The sequence below is a fragment of the Acyrthosiphon pisum genome, chromosome A1, assembly GCF_005508785.2.
Source record: "Acyrthosiphon pisum isolate AL4f chromosome A1, pea_aphid_22Mar2018_4r6ur, whole genome shotgun sequence".
In the NCBI taxonomy this organism is placed as follows: Eukaryota; Metazoa; Arthropoda; class Insecta; order Hemiptera; family Aphididae; genus Acyrthosiphon; species Acyrthosiphon pisum.
This window is the reverse complement of record NC_042494.1, coordinates 119142559-119167321: the sequence shown is the minus strand read 5'-3', so window position 1 is coordinate 119167321 and position 24763 is coordinate 119142559. Positions and strand designations below refer to the sequence as shown.

At 28.9% G+C, this 24763-nt stretch overlaps 1 protein-coding gene and 1 non-coding gene across 5 annotated transcripts in view; one reads left to right on the top strand and one right to left on the bottom strand.

The window, feature by feature from the left end:
- Window positions 1-19158, top strand: part of LOC100575343 — a 59481-nt gene extending 40323 nt beyond the window's left edge. For all 4 annotated transcript variants that reach the window (XM_029488142.1, XM_029488145.1, XM_029488144.1 and 1 more), the window contains exons 3-5: window positions 931-1065; window positions 12308-12790; window positions 17399-19158. In XM_029488142.1, coding sequence (XP_029344002.1) covers window positions 931-1065; window positions 12308-12790; window positions 17399-17683 — 903 coding nt within the window. In that variant the 3' untranslated portion in view covers window positions 17684-19158. The remainder of the gene's footprint in view (window positions 1-930; window positions 1066-12307; window positions 12791-17398) is intronic.
- Window positions 14933-15039, bottom strand: LOC115033994. The gene has a single exon (XR_003839336.1). It is a non-coding gene; the product is annotated as a U6 spliceosomal RNA (small nuclear RNA).
- Window positions 19159-24763: the final 5605 nt, after the last annotated feature.

The following is a 24763-nucleotide window of genomic DNA, read 5'->3' as shown; positions in this document are numbered from 1 at the left end:
AAATCACGAATGTCACATAAAATGTATATTGTTAAGGAACACGAATTTGGATTTATTTTAATAGTATTTAACTCCCGTGACATTTCGTGTCAACCTTACAAAAAACTACTTCTCAAACACTTTAAAATTAAGAAAATCTTATTACAGTGTTCGAGAAAACGGACATTCAATATAATTATCTTTATATAGTAGGTAATATGTTTATTTGTTTTAATTGAAAGAGAAAAAAAAATTGAAAGTGATTTACTATTACCCATATTATATGTGTATTATATAATATTTTTTAAGTATTTACACAGAATGTAATGAATAAAAAATAGAGAAAAAAAATAAGAGAATCAATACAATATAATAAATTAATATCTAATATAAATACTTAAGCTATCATTTTTAATAGGTACATAATATTATAGGTACATATTGATTCTAATATTTCTACAAATTTAGTTTAATTATCTCAAAATTAAATAGATTTCAAAACTTTATTCAATAATTAATGATAAAAAGTAAAATATATTTTTAGATTTTAATAGTTATTTCTTAAACAATAAACATTACATATTTACTAAAGAAAATTTTATACTTTTTCTTGCTTAAAATTCCAAATATTTATTTACGTCATATTTAATGGGCTGAAATCTTATACCAACCTAATTCTGAAAAGTATTTAGATTTCTACGATACCCAAATCTAAAAGTATTACAAAATGAAATTCAATTTTGGGTGGATCAGATAAATAGTTTTATGAAAATTGCTTAAATATCATTCTATAATATATATACGAGAGTCAAAAACGAAACCGTATTCGATTTAAATATTTCCCGTGTTTCATGCGTATGAACTATGAATTATTTTCAAATTCAATGTATAAACTATAAACATACAAATATAACGATATTATTGTCATTGGGCATATTATAAATATTTCAGAATAAAACAGCAGCGTCGGTGGCTTGGCCTGGACCAGTCGGTCCGTCTCCAGACAGCGATGGCTCGGCACCAGGTGGCTCCATACTCATACACCTGCCGGCTGACCCACATAGGAAATGGACGAAAAAAAATAAGGTAAGTGTCTGTTGTAATACTCGTTATTTATTATTATCTATATACAATACATGCCGTGTATAAAGTACACACACTAAAACGTCACAAGTAAAATAAATAAATAAAATCGCGTTTTTGTTGAACAAAAGAAAAAATAAAAGTTTAAAAAGGATGTGTCCCGTTTGACGAAAATATCCTGTTACATTTTTTTATTCGAAAAACACAAAAAGTTGCCCCAATTTCACGCAATTCGTGAATCGGACCATTACAATATTACCATTATTTTCAGTATAATTCAAGAGCCAGAAGAGAATAATCATGATCGTGTATCAATAGTCCCTTTTATACCTGCCGGGGGAGGGGGGATCAGACACACATTAATTAATAAAAATTATAAAATGTATGTTCACGTTAAGTCACAACAAAATATTGGCTATGCATACGCTATCATAAAATATTATTCATTATCACACGCGTAATAAAAAATGTGTTATTTAAATCCCTCCAAATGTTATCAATATAAAACATTTGTAGTTTAAAGTAATTTTTCAGATGGTTAAAAAATCTATTTTTTCTTAAGTACAATAATAGTACTTATGTATAACTAAAATATATAATAATTAAGTGAATTAAGTACACAGCTTTTTATGAGTAATGTAAATAATTGAAAAAATATTTGAGGCTAATTGATTTATTTATTTGTTACATCGCAGTGGTTAAAGTGGGGTCATAAGTACGCAAAGGGATTTAGTCTTCCTACTTTTGGCTACATTTAAAAAGTGTCCCCTATAACGTGGTATGCTAGTACATATACGCTGAAGTGTTTATGTTGAAATCCATCAAACCCATCAAAATAAATTCCTCCCTTAAGATAATTATTTATTTTCTAATCGTAATTAGTTTATAAAAGTATTTTATTAAGAGGGTGCTACACCCGCATGCGTCCTCTCTGTCTATAACAAACGCATAACATGCCAAATTGTACGCTCAGCAGATCACGTTTAGCTCTGTTAGTTTTAAAACTAGAGTGAATTGACCTCTTAGAAAAATTAAAGGTAAGATTATCATCTATAATTAACCTCATTGGTTTTTTTTAGATTTAAATTTTAAAGCAAATTATGAGTACTTTAAAGTTGTAAATTGTTTGTAAATTTTTAAATACTCATAACTTGCTTTAAAATTAAAATATAAAAAAAACACTGAGGTTCACTAGATAATACTTTACTTCTAAATTGTATAAGAGGTCAATTCACTCTAATGTTTGATCTTCTGAGAGGAAAGTTTGCTATGTTATACATTTGTAAGACAGAGAGAATACTGCGGGTGTAACGCACTCTTAAACAATTTTCAGTTTGATGAAAATATTATCATATAGATACTCTATACAATAAATAGTTCTATTTATTTTTCATAAAATGTATTATTGCACATATTTGGATATATATTTTTATTTTAAGCATTTAATATGATAATAAGAACATATTTTATTTTATTAAATATATTAAATTTTTTTTATTATTTATTTATTTATTGTGTGATCAATGGGGAATAGCCATTTACAAAATATAATTATGTGACAATATTTTGTTTTGCTATTTTATGTGTAAGTAAATAAAATTAATATGTGTTTTGTACGTACTAAAGATAACATATATATATATAAAAAAGGAGAAAAAAATGTTTAACAATTTATCAATCGAGAACGGCTGGTCCGATTTGGCTCAAATTTGTTTTAAGATGTTCGTATAACTGCCAGAAGAAGGTTTTTACGAAATAAAATTTTAAGAAAATCCACCGGAAAGGTAGGAAATCTCAAATCTGTATGTCAAAAATACAACAGTGGTGCAACAGTGCATTACATTATATTGGTTGCTATTGGTTAATCGGGCATGTTTGTTGATTTCATATAATATAAAAATGAATCACAGAATGTGTTGCTAAGCGCAATAATTCTACTGTACGTGTGTTGTGACTGAACTCCTCCTAAATGGTTAGACCGATTTGAATGATTTTTTTTTGTATGCGTTTGCGTTTATTCATCTGATTTTAGTAGGGTTAGGTTAGGTTAGGATTTTGTATTAATTGATTATATCAATCCACCATAGGTAGAATACGACAAACTTGGTATAACTTTGATACTTTAGAGTTAAATCATACACTAACGTACATACAGCAGAGGGTCCGCGATCTACCGCAGGTAGATTGCCTACCTGATAATGTATTGCTGTGAATCAGAATTTTTATACCGGGCAACGGAAAAGTTAAGATTAATTTTGAAACCATACACCGAATATTAAATAACAAATTGAACAAAGTTTGAATCTCATATAGTTCGTACACTTAATGGGCAACGAAGAGCACGGGTTCAGCTAGTATAAATATATAAATATATAATTAATATTTCTATTAGTATAGATTAAATAATCGTAAGATAGACCAATGCACTAATTTATTACTCATTACTTAGATTTTATAATAATTTGGATTTGACTTCCTAGTGGCGCATTGAGACAGGAAGAGGTGAGAAATAAGTATCTACTCGCTTCCTGTCACAATTCGCCACTAGTGAGTCAAAACCAAATAATAAGCAATAAATGATTGCATTGGTGTTGCCTATGGCCTATCTATAGTGTTATTTAGTCTGTACGATTAGGTTTATATTTTATATTGTTTTGTTTCAAAAACATATTGTTTTACTCATGGTTAAATATTTTGTCGTGTTGGCGAAATGTACGTCAGTTTATATTCTGTATGAATGATTTATTGATAATGGTATAAATTAAAAAAATGAGAAACGTACCTACATGTTAATTAAGTTAATAATTGTGGGGTACTAATTTAAAGATAAGAAATACTAATGAACATAAATACCCTCGTCCCTCTTAAACCATCGGTTGCGACAACATAATAAAATTAGAATTTTTAAGTTATAAGAATTATTTAGGTTTACAAAGTTCAAAATAATATAGATATCACAGTATACCCTTTGCGATTTTAGTACTGCCACTTTAATTCCTGAACACCTATGTAAAAATACACTTATTACCTAAACATATTATATTTTATTTATTATATTATAAATACGTGTCGCACTGCCTATAGCATCTTTTACGAGGTTATGTCGTGTACACGATCACTGCAACCTAAAAAATCGATACCTCCGAAAGTCCGAACTAAATTCACCCGTTGGGACGTTAGGTAATGCGTTGGTAAATTTCATTACGAGTGACATTACACCGCTGAGTCACGCAATTATAGTAGGTACATTACGTGTATAATTATTATGACGCCTGCACGCAGGAAACCCGTACAAGTATTTAAATTTTAATATTTTATATTAACTACAGTGCGGATAACTCGAATTCAAAACGGTGTCTCTAGTTAATAATATGCGTTAGCAGCTGCTAAATATAATAGTAGGTATTAATCTTGATTACTCACGAATCATGAACATCGCGAAATTTGTTTCTCCCCGTCGACCCTATTCGAATTATTATGATCATGACCGTACGCGTAATTTTGCTTAATATACGATTTCCACCACCATAATAATAATATTATTTAATATTTATTAATTTCAATAAAACGGTTAGAATTCCAATTGAACGGATGAATACTTAAATCAAATATATAACTGCAGGTTAAACAAAACAAAATATTAAATACTTAAATATATTTATATGATAGAGTAATATGTAGTATAAATTAAAAAGAAAACAAAAAGGTAATTAGTAATAAATAATAATAATAGATGCCTATAGTAATTACAGACAATTAATTTATATAAATTAAACTAGGTAATCAAAGAATAAAATATATAGTAAAACTTACCTAGTTTTCATATTTAATGGATCTGAGAAAAAAAATCAAAGCCAGGATAATTATTGTATGTAAAGACATAGCTATATATAGGGGTGAGTATTATGCAAAATGAGTAGGTATTATGATATGAGATGTATAAAATTCTGGGAGATCTGTGGACTGTGATGATGAAGATGGACTTAAACTAGATGTGCCCTAATAAATACATAGGATTAACGTGGCCATTGATAAGATTGTAAATTAATGATATATCCGCCACTTCACGTAGTCTTGTGACCAAAGCGAGCAAGTTGAGTTGTATGCGAACTGGATAGTAGTTGTGGGGTTCCAAAGGGAGATTTAATTTAACGGCTACGAATTTCAAGGAAGTGTTTTTGAACTCGTTTAATATACTTGTATTACAAATTAAGATTAATGGTATTATAGCCTATATTTATATATGATCAAAAGGCCTTCTATATCTATACATAATCTGAATTTCGCAGAGCATAATGAACCAAACCATTAGGAAATAATCTGTATACGCGATATTAAGCAAATACCTACGTAAAGATAGTCCAACTCAAAATATAATAATATTCTACTAAAAAAATTTCAATAACACAAAGCAGATAAACACACAGTTATTGCATCATGTAATATAATATTAATATACATTATTTATGTATATATATAAAAAAAAAAAAACAAGTTAGAACTGTGTGATTGTGCTAAATCCCTGGTTTCCAAACGTATTTCCATACAATACTGAGTGCATTAATCTAATTCGTTTAACAATTTATGTACAATAATTAAGGACAATAAATAAATATGTTAATACCAACAATCACAATTCACAACTATTTATTAATAATTAACAGACGGACACAAAGCGGATATAAATTATAAGGGGTTCTAAACTTATGTTTAGAAACCTATAAAATTGTTAATTATTGCGAAATCTATTGCTGATGACATGCGGTGCGTAGTAATAAATGTATCGATTCCCAGAATAGTATATTTATATAGAATTAATTGTCAAAATTAGAAGAGACAATGTATACGTAATTTATCTCCTCGACTGAACTATATAAATAGAGCCTAAAACGAGGATGATTTCAGACGAACATTTACAGAGTTTGTGTAACCACATTCACGCCGACCATTGACCAACATCAGAATTAATTTCATAAAACACTTGAAATATTTTCGAGTTATTAAACAAAAAGTATTTGAGAATTGCTTATAATTTTTTTCAACTTCAAAGCGAAGTCCAGTCCATTCCAACGATTGTTAATATTGGCACGCAACATATCATATACCTATCTATAAAAGAGTTCGGGATCATAAAATAAACGCTCAACCACTATTTTCGTAGCCCTTAAAACAATATCTGTACGGTACAAGAACAACAATATAATGTTATATACATTATAATGGCCATTATATCCGAGCGCGAGAACAAACAAAAATGTTATTGTATATAAACGAACCTACTCACCGCGCGCTTTTGCACCGGTGCCATTGTTATATCCGCGATAATATTATGGTTTTAAGATTTTTTTCACGCTCGACAACTATTGAATTTCCATTTATTTTATTTTGTATTTTTCGTTTTGTTTTACTAAACTCCTTTGATGTCACAAATAAATTATAAAATAAATAAATTCCCGATTTCAGATTTGTTATCGATTGTGAAGGTTGTATACTTGTGTATTGTGTACACCTATTTATGAATATGTTTTAAGCATGTATTACATATTATAATATACATGGCTATTAACGTCACTGAATCGTGGGTTTGCGCGGTATCCACAGGCCACAGCTGATGTTACCATTTTGTTTTTTATTATGTTTGCCGTTATATTATAAATCATATTATATATAAATGACTAATATCAATTGTACCTAATTATATCATATTTATTTATGTATGTTATGATACCAAACCATATAATATAATATAAATTGTAATATGCTATAGGTATTATGATAACAATTACAATGAATATTTATGAAGTTAATTTCGGAGTATCATATATTTTCATAACCATTTCGTCTGGGTGAGGATAGATTACATTGAATCATACACATAATATTAATAATTTATTTACTATCCAAACAATATAATATTGTTTATTCTCCAAAATAACATTTGGTAAAATATGTTGGATAAAATTGGATTTGTATGGTATCCCGTTGCTTTTGAATTTGGTTGTTAGTATAAAAATGTATAGGTAGCCAGGTAGGTTAGGTTAGGTACGTGTTGTTTATTTGCTTTTTTTTATCAAAAGAACCGATAAATCTAACATACTTATAAAAGATAACAAATATCAGTATTTATTTAATGATATTATTGAATATTGATCTAGACAATTTAAGTTATTTAACAACTGAAATTCCATGTTTCTGTTTCGTTAAATAAAACTACACGACATATTATTGTCATTTGTATCTATACATTTAAATGCCTATTATAATAATGGTAATTATACTATAAAATAACGATCATTTTCAAATCAAATTATGGAGAGAACATTTTCAAAATAGTATTATGTTATTATATATAAAGTCGGTTAATTGCATACCATGAACTTCGTAATATTATATTGTTGTATTAATATAATTTTATATAGATTATAGATAATTACCTATATAATGGTATATCGTATATCGTGTTATGCATATTATATACGTACTATATGTATATTGTATATACAATACTAAACAAATATATTATAATCATATTTTATATATATATATAATATGCTTTCAGCCTAATGAAATATGTATCAGCTTTAAAATAAACTGTTTACTTTGGGAACTTCTGGGCTTTTTTCCCCATACCCTTATATTATATTCATAAATTTCAAATAAACATAAAGAATATAGATATAGACAATCCAAATAATAGTTAACTGGGATAATAATTATCAACTTGTGCAATATCGTATTATAATAGTAGGTAGTTGTTACGTGTTAGTCTAATAATAAAAAAAAAAAACATTTCATTTATATTTGTTATATCTATAACCTAAGTAGTAATATATATAGGTAGGTATACCTACATAATATAATATATATCATCAAATTAAAAACTTGGAATGCTTATAGAAAACTTTGACCAATTAAACTGTAAGACGAGAATACGTGTTATTATAAGTTGTATCTTTTATAACTTTCTGCATGTTATCAATTTTTTTTCCAAAACTTTTTTAACTTTGTTACTTTCAACTATAAACTTTCAAAGTTTAAACGTATCATATGATAATTTTATGTGTGTGTATTGTATGTATAATGTGTATATACAAATGTAGGTACATTTAGAACACGTGGACAATAATATATAATATAATATAATATTTATATTTTATACTTAGGTACTAAGGTATCTCATTATATAATCAGATGTTCAACATTAGATTGTATAATTTTAATTAAATATTAAAATAAGAGCTTAGTTTACAGCATAATATGCGATTTTAATTTCAGCATGGTTATTGCAGTATTTCTAGTGAGAAAATGCCATTAAAAATTATCTTACAGTTGAATTGTCATGTTCCCGCACGACATTAGAATGCGATCAAATATTTAATAAAAACCCATACGAGTAACTCGAACGGCGTTGTTGAATATTTCAATTGTGCGGTGCATTATCATAATATATATATATAATATGTAACATTATACATGGTAAATACTAAATTGTATATTGGTATCGTACCGTATACCACTTGTTAACAAATGGTTTATACAATATTACGGGTTTTTTCAACCCGTTATTTGACTCGCATAACCATACTTCACGTTCACCGTTCTCATTTCTCATTGCTTTGCCTGACTTGTTGGCAGAGTTAGGATTTTATAACTCTATAAAACATTTAAGAAAACAACCTTTAAATTTAATTTATACGTTCTTATGGCTTATGAGTCTATAGCTATAATAAATTGTAGTTAGTTAAAAATTATTAACTTTAAAGGCTCTGCTGCCAAACAGAAAGAGTTATTTTGTAATTTGTTACAACGCCGCGTTAATCACGCGCGTGAAAGCATCACGCTGAAGAGCCATTTACCGCTTTAACGCGCGTGAAAGCATCACGCTGAAGAGCCATTTACCGCTTTAACGCGCGTTATAACGCATTCTGTTTGACGAAGCCTTTAGAGTATAGTTTATTAGCGTGTAAATCAAAAAATACGATGCATAACAATGATTGAGCTTACAGTGAACATTACATGATGCAAGCCATACCTATAAATAGCCAAAATAGCAACTTAAAATAAAAAGTAGTTAATACTATAAAATTAAATAGGATAAAATTTCGTGTATTTTAATTTACGTATGTAAATCGTATTTTCACCTGACATTAGCTTTGTATCAGATCGATAATGAAAAAAATCGAATACCTATAAAATCCAAACTGCGTTTAGTAGTTATTAGTGTCTTTAGAATTAAATAAAAAAGGACTATGCTACAATAAATAATACATAAAGATCATGGTCAATGATTGTGACATTGCCGTAGTAACGAACCGTCATCGACATATACATCCCCCTTCCCCAATTAAAGGACTGCATAAGGAAAAATTTCGAGTAATTGGTACCAATGACGTATTTGTGACTACATTTATTTTTAATGGGGAACAAAAATGTTCATAAGCCCATCGTATCCCATCCTACCCACAGGACCACATCCTTTTAAAAAAAAAACCTCATATTTCAAAAATGACAATTTTATCATTCAATGTAATGGACATACAGTTTGCATAATATAGGTACTCGCATTGGTATGGTAAATGAGAGGAAATAAGACTAATCCGCAGTGGCGCCATTTGAGTTTTTTTTTTAAATAGTGGTGCCAACGTTTAAGCAGACCAATTTTTTTTCATCTTCAGGTCACTTTTTCTTCATAGTATAAATAATGTGGTGCACACCAATGAATAATAAAGGTTCAACTATAATTAATACCCAATAAATATACATTACTCCCATACCTATATATTATACTATATGCATTAATATGGTTATTATAATATATTTTAACTTTTATGTATCGGCTATCATTTATACATTTTATGGTAGGCAAATAATACATAGTAAAAAATGGGTGCCAAAGTATAGCCTTCCATCCCCCAAATAGCGCCCCTGCTGTAATCCAAGTACCGTCTTACCGATAACGATCACGATGTGACTATAGGTTAGAATATAATAAAATACGAATTTGTTCAGGTGCATTATATATAGCCAAATATAGCCTATAGTCTATACCTATATAGCATATTATATTATATAAGCGTTGTTTGGGTGCATACTGTCATACGTATATTATAACTATAATAATGTAACCATATACGGTGAAATATCATGTACTTCACTTTGTATTTTTTTTAACGCAGTATCACATAATTTTACTTTTAAGTACTTCAGTATATAATATATTATATATTATATAATATTATATACGTGTATCAGAAGTAATGAAAGAAATTAAAAAAATAGTAGCGATTTCGTATAAGATTTCATATATTATTATACTACCTGCAGATATATATTATATATTATTTATATATGTACTTATTCTTCGTACGTATTAAATCTCGAAGGTATTCCCATAAGACACATAATACTACGTACCTACACATATTATGCTATTGCACTATATAATATGTATATAAATACGCTATCTCGAGTAGTCATCCTCACGCATTTCCCCATTTATCTCCGATTATATCCTTTTCGAATTCAAAACTTTTGGGCAGCCGTCTATTGAATTTATCTTAAAAGGAGTTCATGGCCGTATTCAGCATACAATTTTTGGGATTTAGTCTGCAAAACTACTAAAACTTTTATTACCACGATGACCTACACTTTTTGGATCCGAAATCATATATTTTTTAAACATATATTATTTTAATTTACACAAAATTTTATCTGAGCGTTAGAAAAAAACTACTAAAAATTGGAAAATATATAATGACTGTTACAATACAGCTTACATTATAACCTTAACAAAATTGATTATCTTGGTTATTTTTTAAAAGTAATGACCCTAGAGACTTCCAATTATAATTTAATAATATTATATAATATAATAACTTTAAAGTATATTAGGTACTTATATAGAAAGAAATAATTTTCAAAACAATGTGATCGCATTTTATTTTTATGGGAAACATAAAAGTCAATATTTTAAAAATATCCTATAAATATTTCAATAAACCAAACTCTGTTCAGAATCATTTTTAAAGTTGATTTCTATTAAATTAATAATAGAAGTACCCCACTGAAATCTCCTGCAGTCCAGTTTTTGTAAATATATATATATATATTATATATAATTTATTTCACGGCTTAACTCATAAGTCAATATAAGTACATTATTGTTAATTGAAAAACTTTTTAACATATTGAAGGCAAAAGAACATTTATCTAATAATTTTAATTTAAAAGTGTAGGATCAAGTGTTTAAGCGAAACTGTTTAAGGGTACAACAGTTAATCACTTATTATAATTTATATTTTAAAGGAAACTCATACGCAAAAGAACCACATGCACTTGTCATGTTTTCTTATTTGCAAAATATACATATTATTGTATTAATATTAATATACGTACCGACAAATACAATTAAAGTGTTTTCTTAAAGCAATCCTAATTACATTTTTTAGAAGCCTCCCCTATAATTTACCACATTCAACCATTAAATTTTAAATTATAACATCGGGAGAAAACGATTGCCTACTGTCACTATATGACAAAAAATATTATTTTGAATCTAAAAAATAACACGATTTTGGATAAATTTTAGTGAAACGTTTTTGTACCATACAATCTAGTTTTTATCTATTAACGTAGATCTAGTTCATCAGTTTTCCCTCAATAATTGTCACTCGAATTACCTATTTGTACAGAGTTTTACTTTTTTTCACATATAAGCTCACTTGTAAGCAGAAAGATTCATATGAAGATTCAAGATTTTTTATCAGATGTTGTTCATATTTGCATTGTAGTCTTTATTTGCGCTTTAACCATTTTAACACATATTTCCGCTGTATATCTAAACCGGTAATTATTTGTGTTGACAATCATTAAATCTTATCCACGTTCTGATGAAATTAATTTAATTACATTTTCCATGATTTAAAAATACTAAAAAATATTAATTATAGTAGTTCATAACTTAACGCGTGTACTATAACTAAAATATTTAACTGATATGAGTTGTAAAATACTGTAAGTCAGCGTTTAACACGCTCAGAGTTTCCACATTGTCAAATTATTATTTAAACATTTGGCTACATTTGTCCGCAATCGTTTTGTTTTGGGGGTTCATCGTTACAGTGTAACCGTCCGCAATCGTCTATCACTGATCATAACTTATGGAAATCGTTTTGGCATTAAAAAACAAATAAATATTTAAACAATAATGTAACCCGTGTTTTTGTGACCCGTCCCCCCTAAACAGATCCACGACGCCTTGTCGTTCGGGGGTGGCGACGACGACGACCGGAGACTGTACGAGCTGCAGCAGGGCGCGGCGGCCAACACCCTACTGTACGTGGGGCTGTGCTCTGTAGCGCTGGGCCTAATCATCGCGTTCGTGGGCACCGGTGAAAAGGGCTTCAAGACTGTCCAACTACGGTTCATCGGGCCCGGCATGATCGCCATCGGCGTGTGCTGTTGCGCTGTTCGCATTATGTTGTGCTTCTGTCCACCAACGTTTTGCTTCAAGCGCCGCCGGCACAAGGGTGGCGGCGGTGCTTCCGACAAAATGGCTGAGTTCTACAAATACATGCCGTTCCGGAACCATCCGATAAACGCCAACTCGGCCGCTGCCGAACCGCTCACCGGAGTCGTCGTCGAGACCGTACCGATGACGGTCCTGAAACCGGCACTGAAACGCGTGTCCATGGCCGCTGACCAACAACCACAAATCGTCTGTCAACAAGTGAGTCCCCCATTTTTATGTTATAATAGGTACCTATATATATACGTGTAAAATATATTATGTAGATGCTATAGGTACGTTGGGCCAAAGGCCTACTATTCAGGGTGGTTATAGAAGGGCCCATATATGTTTAACATTTGAAGTTGGTAAATAAGCGATAGGGGACCTGGTGGCAGTATTGTGGTAAACAGTTCCAAACCGTACCTTGGTTGTTTGAACAGTAAAAATAAGGTAAGTTTCAACGATGCGCGTTAGGGGTAACCACGTAGGATGCAAACCTCCCATTTTGATTTCAACCCCACAACCCCCTCGAAAAAATAATTGTATTTATATTACACAGTTTTTAAATCCTTGAAAAACAATTGAAATGGTCAAAATTAAAATTAAAGTTATAATACATACGTGAAACGAATTTATTCAACAAAACGAGCAGTGATAATGCATTAAATTTCCAGTCCTACATTATTATATAAGCTAAGAAAAATTTTAAAATCCCCCGCCCCCACACTTAAAATGTATCACTACGTCACGTCACCACTGTGGGTATATGGTATATCTGTATAAACCTATAACATTTGAAATGATACTGTATTAATAATTGTGTCTAGTCAAATTTATATTTACTTCAATACGTTTATTAAAGGAAGCACTCAAAAACTAAATTACTAAAACTTCCACGCCCGTGTTAGACTTTCATAAAATCTAAAATGTCAATATTAAATTTACTTAGCACGGAAGTGTATATTAGTCGTGAAAAGTATGGCGCTGATTTTTTTATCCTTGTATTTATAAACATGTACGAAAGAGAAGCGTTCATTATTATTCGTATTGTTCGTTCAGTGGAAACCGTAATGCCACTGATCTTACACTGACATAAAAATATAATAAATAAGTACTAGGAAAATGTGTCAAATGAAAATATTTATACATAAAAAACATCCACTATGTGGTGCAGTTATTATTCTCTGAACAAAACACAAAAATATCCGGTCGGGACGAAATCGATAAGACTAAACTCGTTGCTCTAAATTAATTTCAATATTCAACCTTTAAATTTTTATAATACCATGTGTCTGTATTATCGTGTACCTACTTATAGTTTGTTTGTCTTTAATAAATTAACATTTATACATTATAATATGCTGTAGGTGAAGATGAATAAAATACATAAAATCTGAAATACATAATTATAGAATTAGGTAAAAGCACAAAAAAATATTATACTATAAAAAATTGTCTCGCGACGATTTTAAATTCTAACTGTGATCTACTAGAAAATTCGATTATGCAAACAATTATTTTCAATGCCTTGCTTAAGATTTTTCTACTATATGTTGTAACCCTAAATCATATTTTAAAACTTTTGTAATACTTTATTACTGTTAATAATTACTATGAATTATTGATATTCACATGTTAAAAGGAATTGACCTAGTCTTAAGAGGGGGGCCGAAAACTAGACCTTGTCTTGTCTGTGTGTAGGACGTTGGTGGTCGGACAGTTGTAGACCAGCTCGTGCGATTGTGCGAAGTCAACACGTGTCAAATGAATTAAGTACATAAATTATACCGATTTTAATTTCATGTAATAAGGTTAATTTTCTTAATATAATGCATAGGTATTCACAAACGCATATTTAATTTTGAAGATTTACATAGTATATATAACTGCTTCACTGCTTCAGGGTGCGGTTTTTCGTACCCAGATCCTCCCTTGTTCCGGAAGAAATTATCGTATTACGTTCTGAAGAAAACTGTGTTTTTTTCTACCATATTCTATAAATAAAAATAAATCATAATTTTGTACGGCATAAATTTTAATTTTAAACGCCGGCCACATAATGTATTTATAGGTAGGTATATTTATCCATCGTTTCTACATACCTTTAACCTATTATATAACTATAATCTATAAGACTAACGATTTTGTGGGGAACGATTTTGAATGGATTGGTTGTGTAGTGTGTATTAAAGGTAAGTTATTACTTATTATATAGACACAGAATATTTTATAAATGTTATACCCAGACCATAAAATATCCGGGATTTATTAATAATTAATAATTTGTAAAATATTAACCAAATAGCTTTAGTATTATTATAATTATACTAAAAATATTGGGAAACTTTGTTCGTTCGACAAAAAAATGTGGAACGCTTCACGATTTTGCGTGTCATCCTTACACAGGGGCCATGCTAATCTTCTCTGTATCATTCCAATTTTAGTATATGTACTGCCGTAGCAAGTATACATTGATAACCGTACCGAATACTCCTTATATAAAGCGCAATATTGTCTGAACGTCAGTTGTGATACGACTGCCAATATATGGTGCTAGTTACTTCAGGAACCGATCAGACGATCAAATTTTCTAATTATTAGATCATTTCACATATTATGATGATAAATATTAAATAGTATAATATTTAACATTTTGAACATGGAGGCTGGACAGTATAGTCAGGGTAAAAATACATCACTTTATGTTTTTCAAATACACAATAAAAAAATATTAAATTTACAGAAAATTCAAAATACAAATTAATGCAAAACAATTTTTTATTTTCTGTGTCTATCTGAAAATCGTAAGACATTTTTTTGTTAGACTTTTTTGTATGGTAACATTATTCATTAGACGTTACATTACGTTATGTTAGTTCAATAATCTCACAAGACTTATATTATTATAATTGTTATAATTTTGTTACACTTGATGATGTTATCAGTTGATATTGTTACAACATTTTTTATTGTGACGAACATGCAAATAATAAACCTAGCTACAGTCATAGTTTAAATTTTTTTCCACCAACTCAAGATACCTATCAGGATTCAATATTCGCTATCTGTCTGTCATGACATTTTGGAGCATCAAAAAAATACTTCAATAGTTATTATATTTTAGGAGTGGTTTCTGGTAGTAAATTTAATCTAGGTATAAGATACTTGAGTCTTGAGGGTGTGGTAAATAATAGAAAATATCTACCCAGCGATTTTTAATAATTAGGAAAAACTACCTAATAGCGAAAAAACTGGAATTACCTATTCAATATTTATTCATCATCAGTTTTCGACAAAATAAATTTTGTGTTTTTGTCGAATTGGCTTGGTTTTTTGTTCAAGTAGGTTTACAGGATTCACTATTTATACTCATTTTATGCTTCATAGTTTTAAAAGATATTTTAAATTGTGTACTTTTCTTTAAATTAAATGAATAATATTTTTTAGATTTTGAGAAGAGCGACGAATATATTGATTTTATAATGATGTTTTTTTTTTTGTCTATGTACAAGATAAGTAGTCAAAATGATGCTTCGATTTTCTACCTCAGTAACCTTTCTGATGGAAAAGTGAATCTAGTTGTGCATTAAAGAGTTAAAAGTTGAAAATTCCCTGTAGGTTTTGAAAGCGTTGGGAAGAACAAAAAAAAATTAAGAAAAAACGGGAATTTTTACGCAACCCAGTTTTTTACTAAATCAATATATTGGTTTTAGATATAACTAAAAAATAACAAAAAAAAACCGTTGATAAATGATTTTTTAAATAGTAAATTTAAATTAAATAGCGAATATTTTTAAATACTAATAATAATAATTTTCCTTTTCATTCATTTTTCACATTTACTTAAATACACTAAATACTTTAATACATTTACTTATTGATATTTACTTTTATTTTGAATGGTTCCACTAAAATGTACTTGTAGGTAATCTATAATTTTTGTTGGAAATGAAACTTCGTTTCTACCGCGTGTTCCATGACACCGCTCACTTTTTTTCTATTTCTATAAAATACTCGGTAAAAATTATTTTGCTTCAGAAAAAAGTTTGAAAATGTGATATGAAATTCTTCATAAATTGTTCATAAGTATAACAATTAAAAAATATCGGAAATACATCGGAACAATTTTTTTCATAAGCATTTGAAGTTCAAATGTTTACGAAATGTATCAAAATCATTCTGATTTATAACATCCATTACAGCAGCCAGCAGGGGTCACAAACCTTTTCCGACAAGTGGGCTACATTAAGGGTTTTAAATACCTGGTGATCCACCATTATTTATTTAGGTATATTATTTAATAGTTATATATATTATTAGATGCAGTATAAATAGTATAATAATATTATTTTATTATTTTTCCAATAGAAATTGTGTTTTTCTTCGAAAATAAATACTTTACTTTGTATATTATATACAGCGTAAAAGTGTATCCTAAACTTTATGATTGCGCAGTGATCAACGGATATTGGTATAATTAATATTTAATACGATCGTCCAATATTTCTCGAACCCTACAATTGTAGTGTCCCATTTAGACACCTACTTAGGAGACCGGTTAGTTTCATAAATAGTATTACAACTTGAATATGTTATTTACTTATATAAGAAAAACATTTTAACAACCTAATGACGATTGACGAACACGTACGTTGTGACAGCCCGACCCTTCAAATTTTGTGTTTGGGTGTTAAACAACTTTGTCCCCCCCCCCCCCCCCCATAAAATCCTCTTCGTACAATGCATTATGATATTATTCCATCGTTGGGAACTTTCAAAATATCTCTGTAAGTATGCACAGTCATTGATCCCATTGTAATTTTGTAGGCCAAACGGATGCCCAAAGCCACTCCAGAAGCTAGTCTGGACAGCAGCATGGAACATCTGATCGAACAGGACGACCATCTGTACACAAAGGACGAGGTGAGCTCGAACAAAAATCTCTCCAACCTCAAGTCAACGTTGACATTCGAGGACTCGTTGAACGTGGCCACCAAAATGATGGTAAAATCGTTCGAGGAGTTGAACAACACGTCTTCCATGCCCGGCGGTGATTCCACCGACCAGCACCGACAGGAGCTGGTGCTGAGCGCCGTGAACCTGACAAAGTAGATATGCGCGTCGGTCCGCACAATACAATACCTGATACATATGCTAAAATACCATAGTATATAATATAATAAATTATTGTTGAATATTCAGACGAATTTGGCTGTGACGAATAACCCCATACATATACCTAAATGGATATATAATATATATATATATATATATATATATTATATACGTGTAAATTAATGATTAACTATATAATATAATATATTAGAGTAGAATCATAGGCGACATTGTGATGGGTGGCACTGGGTTACAATTACCCCCATAGTATTATTTGAGGGGACAAAACAATCATTTTTCCCCTACCGACACCAGTCAATAGGGCAAGTGAGATGGCAAAAGAAAAATGAATGGTTCAAGAGTGTAGCCGTGTGCCCATGTAACTGTGTAGGTATACACATAGTCCAATGCAATTTTGTTTTATCGATTCCAGTTTTTTTCAATTTGCATTCTTATTATAAAATATTTAATTTCTGCGTCCTCTATAGTATGTTTGCCAAGTACTACCTATTGGTAAGGGTAGTATACTAGGTTACGTATATTGATTTAGATATACCATTTTATATTATGAAATATATAAGAAACTCGACGACGCTTACATAATATACCTACGGGCTACGGGTTAGAAAAATCAAGCAATTTTAGTTTAATCGATTGTCGTTATCCGTGTATAAGTATCTATAGGTGGCTTGGTATACCTATACGGCTATACTTTCATTATGTAGATGTAGATGTAGATGTAGATGTAGATGTAGACCACTATAATATTATTATTGTATAATAAACGTAGGTACTACCACCTCCGATTGGTGACGAAAAAAAATATATACATAATATTATATTATACTCTTATCATAGGTTCATGCCAGTTTATATAGGATACGTATACAGTGTAAATATTTACCATAATATAATATTATAATGTACCTATAACATATATATAAATGCACCATAATATGTGTATTATATTTATATACGATATAAACTATAAGTACCTAATGCTTGGTATTTATACAACATTCAACTAGAAATTAGAATATCGCATTATACAACTCACTATATAAATAATAAACTGCCGACCTATACCTATACGATCGGGTCTATACCTTATATTATAATTATTTATGTGTGTATTGTATATAATATATTATAGGTACCTACCTAATAACACGTGTTAGTACTAAATCATGTTAAATAATATTATACTATAATCAATGATTATACCTACGGTGTACCCACAATAACGCGGACACTCGTTTAATTATTATTGTTATAAACTATTATGTACCTAGGTATATTATACCCATTTTTGTTTATATCGGATCAAAATCATTTGAAAACTGTTTATGTATAAATTATGTAAGTGCATATAATATAACGTGTATATGTAAATGTATAACGTGTTAATAACAACTACTAACGATAAGAAAAATATATAAATATATCTGAAGAAAATATGTACTTAAATAATATATGAGAAAATTGTTTTATTTCGGACTATGTATAGTAAGTTGCGCAACGTTGTATTATAATATATTGTTCAGAAGCTTTTACCCGGACATATATAATACGCAGCAATACTTCGATAATCTAATTTTATATGTCTCGTATACATAGCTTATATATATATGCGTGTGTTATATATGTATATATAATATATTATAATATTGTTCGTTGCGTAATATTTCCTACAGGTTGTATATGAACATTAAACTAGGGAATAATACATAATATAATATGTGGTATAACAACAAAGCAGTCATTTTACATGATCATATAACGATGTTAAATATAATCCTCCAATTCCTATATATACTTAAAGTACGTATACCTATACACATTACATAGTTTAGTAGTAGGGGTGTAGGGGACTGAAGCAGGCCTCCCCAAAATTTCAGGAAAATGTAAATATTATTTTAGTGTCCACTGTTTAGTCAACGTATTATGTACGTTCAACGTAAGTAATAAGTATACATGTGATTTAACCAGGGCTTAAAACGGTTATCAATACAATCAGTAAAATGTTTGAAAACCAGTAACCGGTTATCGTTTTATTTTGATATTTTGGTAACCGGTAACTGTTTCTTTAAAGATATTTCAAACACTATGATAACCGTTAATCGTTTAAAAATCTTTGATAAGGTTTTTTGGTAATCGGTTACCGGTAAAAACTAAAAACCGGTATTTAAAAATAATTTTTTTCAATTTTTTAATCATATTTTTAAAACAGTTTATTTAAGCCATTCGTGGGCTTGGCTTATAACATAACTATTATAATTACAAAATCAAAAACTTAATATGCTTTAATTTGGTCGATTTCCCTCAATTTAAATATTTTTTTTTTTCAAACTGCTTTAAAGTTTAAAACATATGATCAAGATAATGGCGATCTTAATAAATCAAAAAAATAAATTGCATAAAAAACGTTATTTTTATAATTTTTTTATTGATAACTGTAAAAAACCAAAATTAAATAATACTTAAATATAATAACTTTCCAAGATGACACTAAGAGTGATACATCGACACAGAACTTTTTGGTTATATTGTATATATTACAGTATCCCAAAATCTGGATCTGCAGATCAAGCATTCTACGCTAGCCTTCGGACCGACCCTTGGAGCAAACACTACAAATAACAAATGCAGAATCAGGAGGGCTTGGGCTCTGGGAGTTGTAATTTAATACCAAACTATTTATAAATGTATGCAAAATAAAGTATAATGTGATAAAAATCTAAAATGTTTTAAACAAATTGCTTAAAATTAAACTTAGAAGGCCCACTATCTATAGTAAGTTGTGGCACTGTACATAAAAGTCTATATTTCTAAGAAAGAAAGATTGTAATAGACGACAGCATTAAAATATCGTAAATACTAAATAGTTCTAAATAGTAGTAAATACTACTAAATGTACTGAGCCCCTATTCCATAAACTATTTCGTAATATGAATCAGTGCACGAGGACGACGGTCGACGTTAAATGACGGTATTAAAATATATAGCTATACAGTTATACCTATATATATATTATATTATGTGATATTCACAACAGATAATCAATACTCGACAGCAATTAATTGGGGAAAAAAATTTAAAAATAGCTGGAAACTTAAATTCAACTATAATGTAATCATGATTCTTGACATAATTCAATTATTAAATTCCACGAAAAAACCGTTAATTTTTTTGGTCGAGAATAGGTTTTGGTTATAAAACCAGGATTGCAGGCGCGGTTCTAGGACTACATTTTCGTATGGGCAACAGTAGATTTATAATTAGGTTTTAAGTGCGAATAAAATTCCTCATTTCCTCCCCCTTCCACAATAAGGGGCACTAGAAATTTTGGTATGGTCATATAGTATATGATATTTAAAAAAAATTGACCTATAATAGGTACCTATAATAAATTCCAAATTAATCATATCACAAGATCTATTAGGTACTTATAACGCGTTATACATCAACAACAAACCGTGATACTATCATAGATATATAATAGTATACATTAGAAGTTTCAAGTATACCCAAGAATAATATACAATCACAACAAAATAACTAAAATAGTTATTCTAGGTTTTTGATATGTAATTTCGTCTAAATTTGAACTTAAAATGATTATAAAATTAAACTGTGTTAATGTATTTTTTAGATTTTTTGGTAACAGAATTAATTACTTAAGTGGAATCTTGTTTTAAATTTTCAAATCTTAGATACAAAATTTGAACATTTTGTACATTTTTAACTACAAAATAATTATTCAAATTTAAATTTGATAAATTTTGTCAAAATTCGATCTTTAAATGCTTATAAAAAAAAATTGTGCATATGTATTTTTAGTATTTTTCAACTGCTATTGTAACAATATATCAGGAGCCTTGTATTAAATGTTTACACTTTTTGACCCAACAGATAAAACTATATTGATATATTTTATAGAAAAAAAAACTAAAACTGACAATGTCCGTAAACAGCTCAAAAAGAGTCAAATTATTTTCAGAATTTGATCGTGTATAGAAAATGCTAATATGAACATTCAGTAAAATTTTCAAATATCTACAGTCATTCTTATTTTAATTACAACAAAATAAGAAAATTATTGTAACATGAGAAATCGAGTGAATATCAAATGTTGTAAAAATATAAATTTCAAACGCTCATAAAAATTTAATTTGACTTGCTCGTAGACATTTTTTTTTTGAAAAAGGTAGAAAAACTTATGAGGAATCTTGTATTACATTCTCAAATCTTAGATCTAAAAAGAAAATTTTTCATGAATTTCTAACTCAAAATAATTTGCAAATTTTTGTAATTTTTACGTATTTTGTCAACATTTTAACTTTAGATTCTTATAAAAAAAAATTGTGACTACGGATTTTTAATTTTTTTCATCTGTCTTTGAAACAATACATTAGGAACCTTCTATTAAATTTTCAAGATTTTTTAACCAACAAACAAAATTTTATTGATATTTATAGAAAAAAAAAATATAAACAACGGAAACTACAAATGTCCGTAAACAGCTCAAAATAAGTCAAAATATTTGGAAAATGTTATGGTGTATAGAAAATGCTATAATATAAACACTCAGTCAAAATTGTATGTATCTCTGGTCATTTGTTTTAGAGTTGAGCTAAAAACCAAAATCGATTTTCTCGAAAACAGATTTTGCGTAAAAATTCCCGTTTTTCCTTAATTTTTCTTTTGTTTTTCACGTTGCTTTTGAAAACTACTTTTGACCCCACAAAGTACCAACTAGATTCACTTTCCTATCAGAAAAGATACTGTTAAAGAAAATCCAAGCACTTTTACTGTCCTAAAAGGTGATGACACACACAAAAAAAAAAAAAAACACACATCATTGTAAAATCAATACATTCATCGTTTCACTCAGAATCTAAAATGTATATACCTACCTATTTATTAACGTGTGTATAATACAATTTGAATAAATAAATAAGTACCTATAATCACAAATTTATAAATTATAAATACCTATTTATTAACGTGTGTAAAAGTAATTGAAACTGTTTGGACCGCGTAAAGTTTGGTAAGTTTCAAAAGGGACCCCCATAGAAATTAGTTGGTGATCCCTGATGTATAGGTACCTAATGTGTATACCAGGTTACTATACCTACTGTATTGTCTGTATTTGTTTGTGTTGGCCGTCAGGGTCTACTGTAGAAAAAAAAATAAATAGGTATACATTATACTGTGTATTGAAAAATGTAATTAGATTTTAGATTCTGAGTGGAACGATAAATGTATTTTTTTTTCAATCTTATAAAATATTAATAATTATTACTGTTATTTATCACTATTTCAATACTTAATACTTAATACTCAATATTAATACTTATCAGTAGGTAATACATATTGTATTATAGAACAAAACGGTACGAAGCGGAGAAGTGGACAAACATTTCGCGGGGTAACCCCGTACCACTCTACTCCACTCATCTAAACTTTGAATATTTATAACTCATAAACTACTCGTCCCAAATTCAATTTTCATGTATCAAAATATTAAGAAAAATATTCTGCTTTGGAATAAAAAATTAAAACCCTATGTTGTCATTCAAAAAAGTAAAAAACTTAAAAAATTATAAGGATAAAAAATATTTAAAAATATAATTTTTTAAGAAAAACGTTGTTTTATAAGCGACTTGAAAGTATGTAAAAAAATATTTTCAAAAAAACTTACACTTTTTGAAATAATGAGTGTTGTTTGATAAAAGAATCACCCGGTATAGGTATATTAATTATTATTATAATTTATGTAGGTATTATACGAGGTATTATATATATTAGGTGGGTAACTTTAGGTACCTAGGTATAGTATTATCGTATTATCAGTTGTGTTATCAAAAACACAAAGTAGTTATTTTGTTAATTACTTTTCATTATTCTGTACCTTATTAGTTAATAGTTATTGCCTACTAATTAATATTTTTTCAAAATCATCATGCGTAAAATACAATTAGGGAAGTGCGATCACTGGATGGTTTCTTCCCTCATCCTTTTTCATGTTCAAACTTATTCTAACTCATATTCTTATTATGCCTTTGACATAGATTGTATATTATCTAATAAAAATTTAAAAAAAAAAAAAGTTAATACAATAAAGTACCTATAGAATATAGAAAGAAAAATAGGCGTGGACTACCCCTTGGCCCCCTCTGGCCCTCTCACAAACCCACTAGACAAAACATGAACATGTCACATGATAGTACCCACGAGATATTTTTGTTTTTACTTTTAATAAGTAGGTTTATGTAGCCATGTAGCTGTGTAATCATTGATAGTATTTATAATCGGTGGTATACTGTATAATATTCTGATAGGTAGGTATTAAATAATGAAACCGAACATACTTATAATATAATATAATTAATATCTAGTATAAAATTAATATCTGAACTCTGAAGTCATTGACATAGATAGACTAGCTGTATAGGAAAAGTCAAAAAGTGCACTGAATATAAATTTGAATATGGCTTAATAATTAGTCCTATCTACCTTTAGGCACACATTTTAGTTTCTATAAACGGAGCGACGAATGTATTGGTTTTACAATTATTAAACAATGATGCTTAATTTTTTTAGTTTTTTATGTCTTTGTAAATCTTAGTACAGCTATAACTTAAAAACAATTGTGATATTGCGAAAAAATAATGTTAAATTTTATATTTCTATATAAAGATTTTTTTTTTGTGAAGGGGGCGGCGTGAGGTTTATATAATGATCTGGTGCATTAAACACCCTGCACAACTATTAAACTGTTGCAGTTATTGCATTTATGTGTGTCTAAATACACGATAAACAGTTGAAATAATGCTTCGATCTTCAACATCAGTATCTTCCCTAGTAGGTAAGTTGTTGACAACATTTATTTTGATTGTTTGTGTAACTAAAAAAAAAAATAACTGTGGATACATGGCGTACATGATATTTTAGATTCTGAGTGGAACGATAAATGTATTGATTTTACAATGATGTGTGTTTTTTTTTTATTTTTATTTTTATTTTTATTTTTTTTGTGTCTGTCATCACCTTTTAAGGACAGTAAAAGTGCAT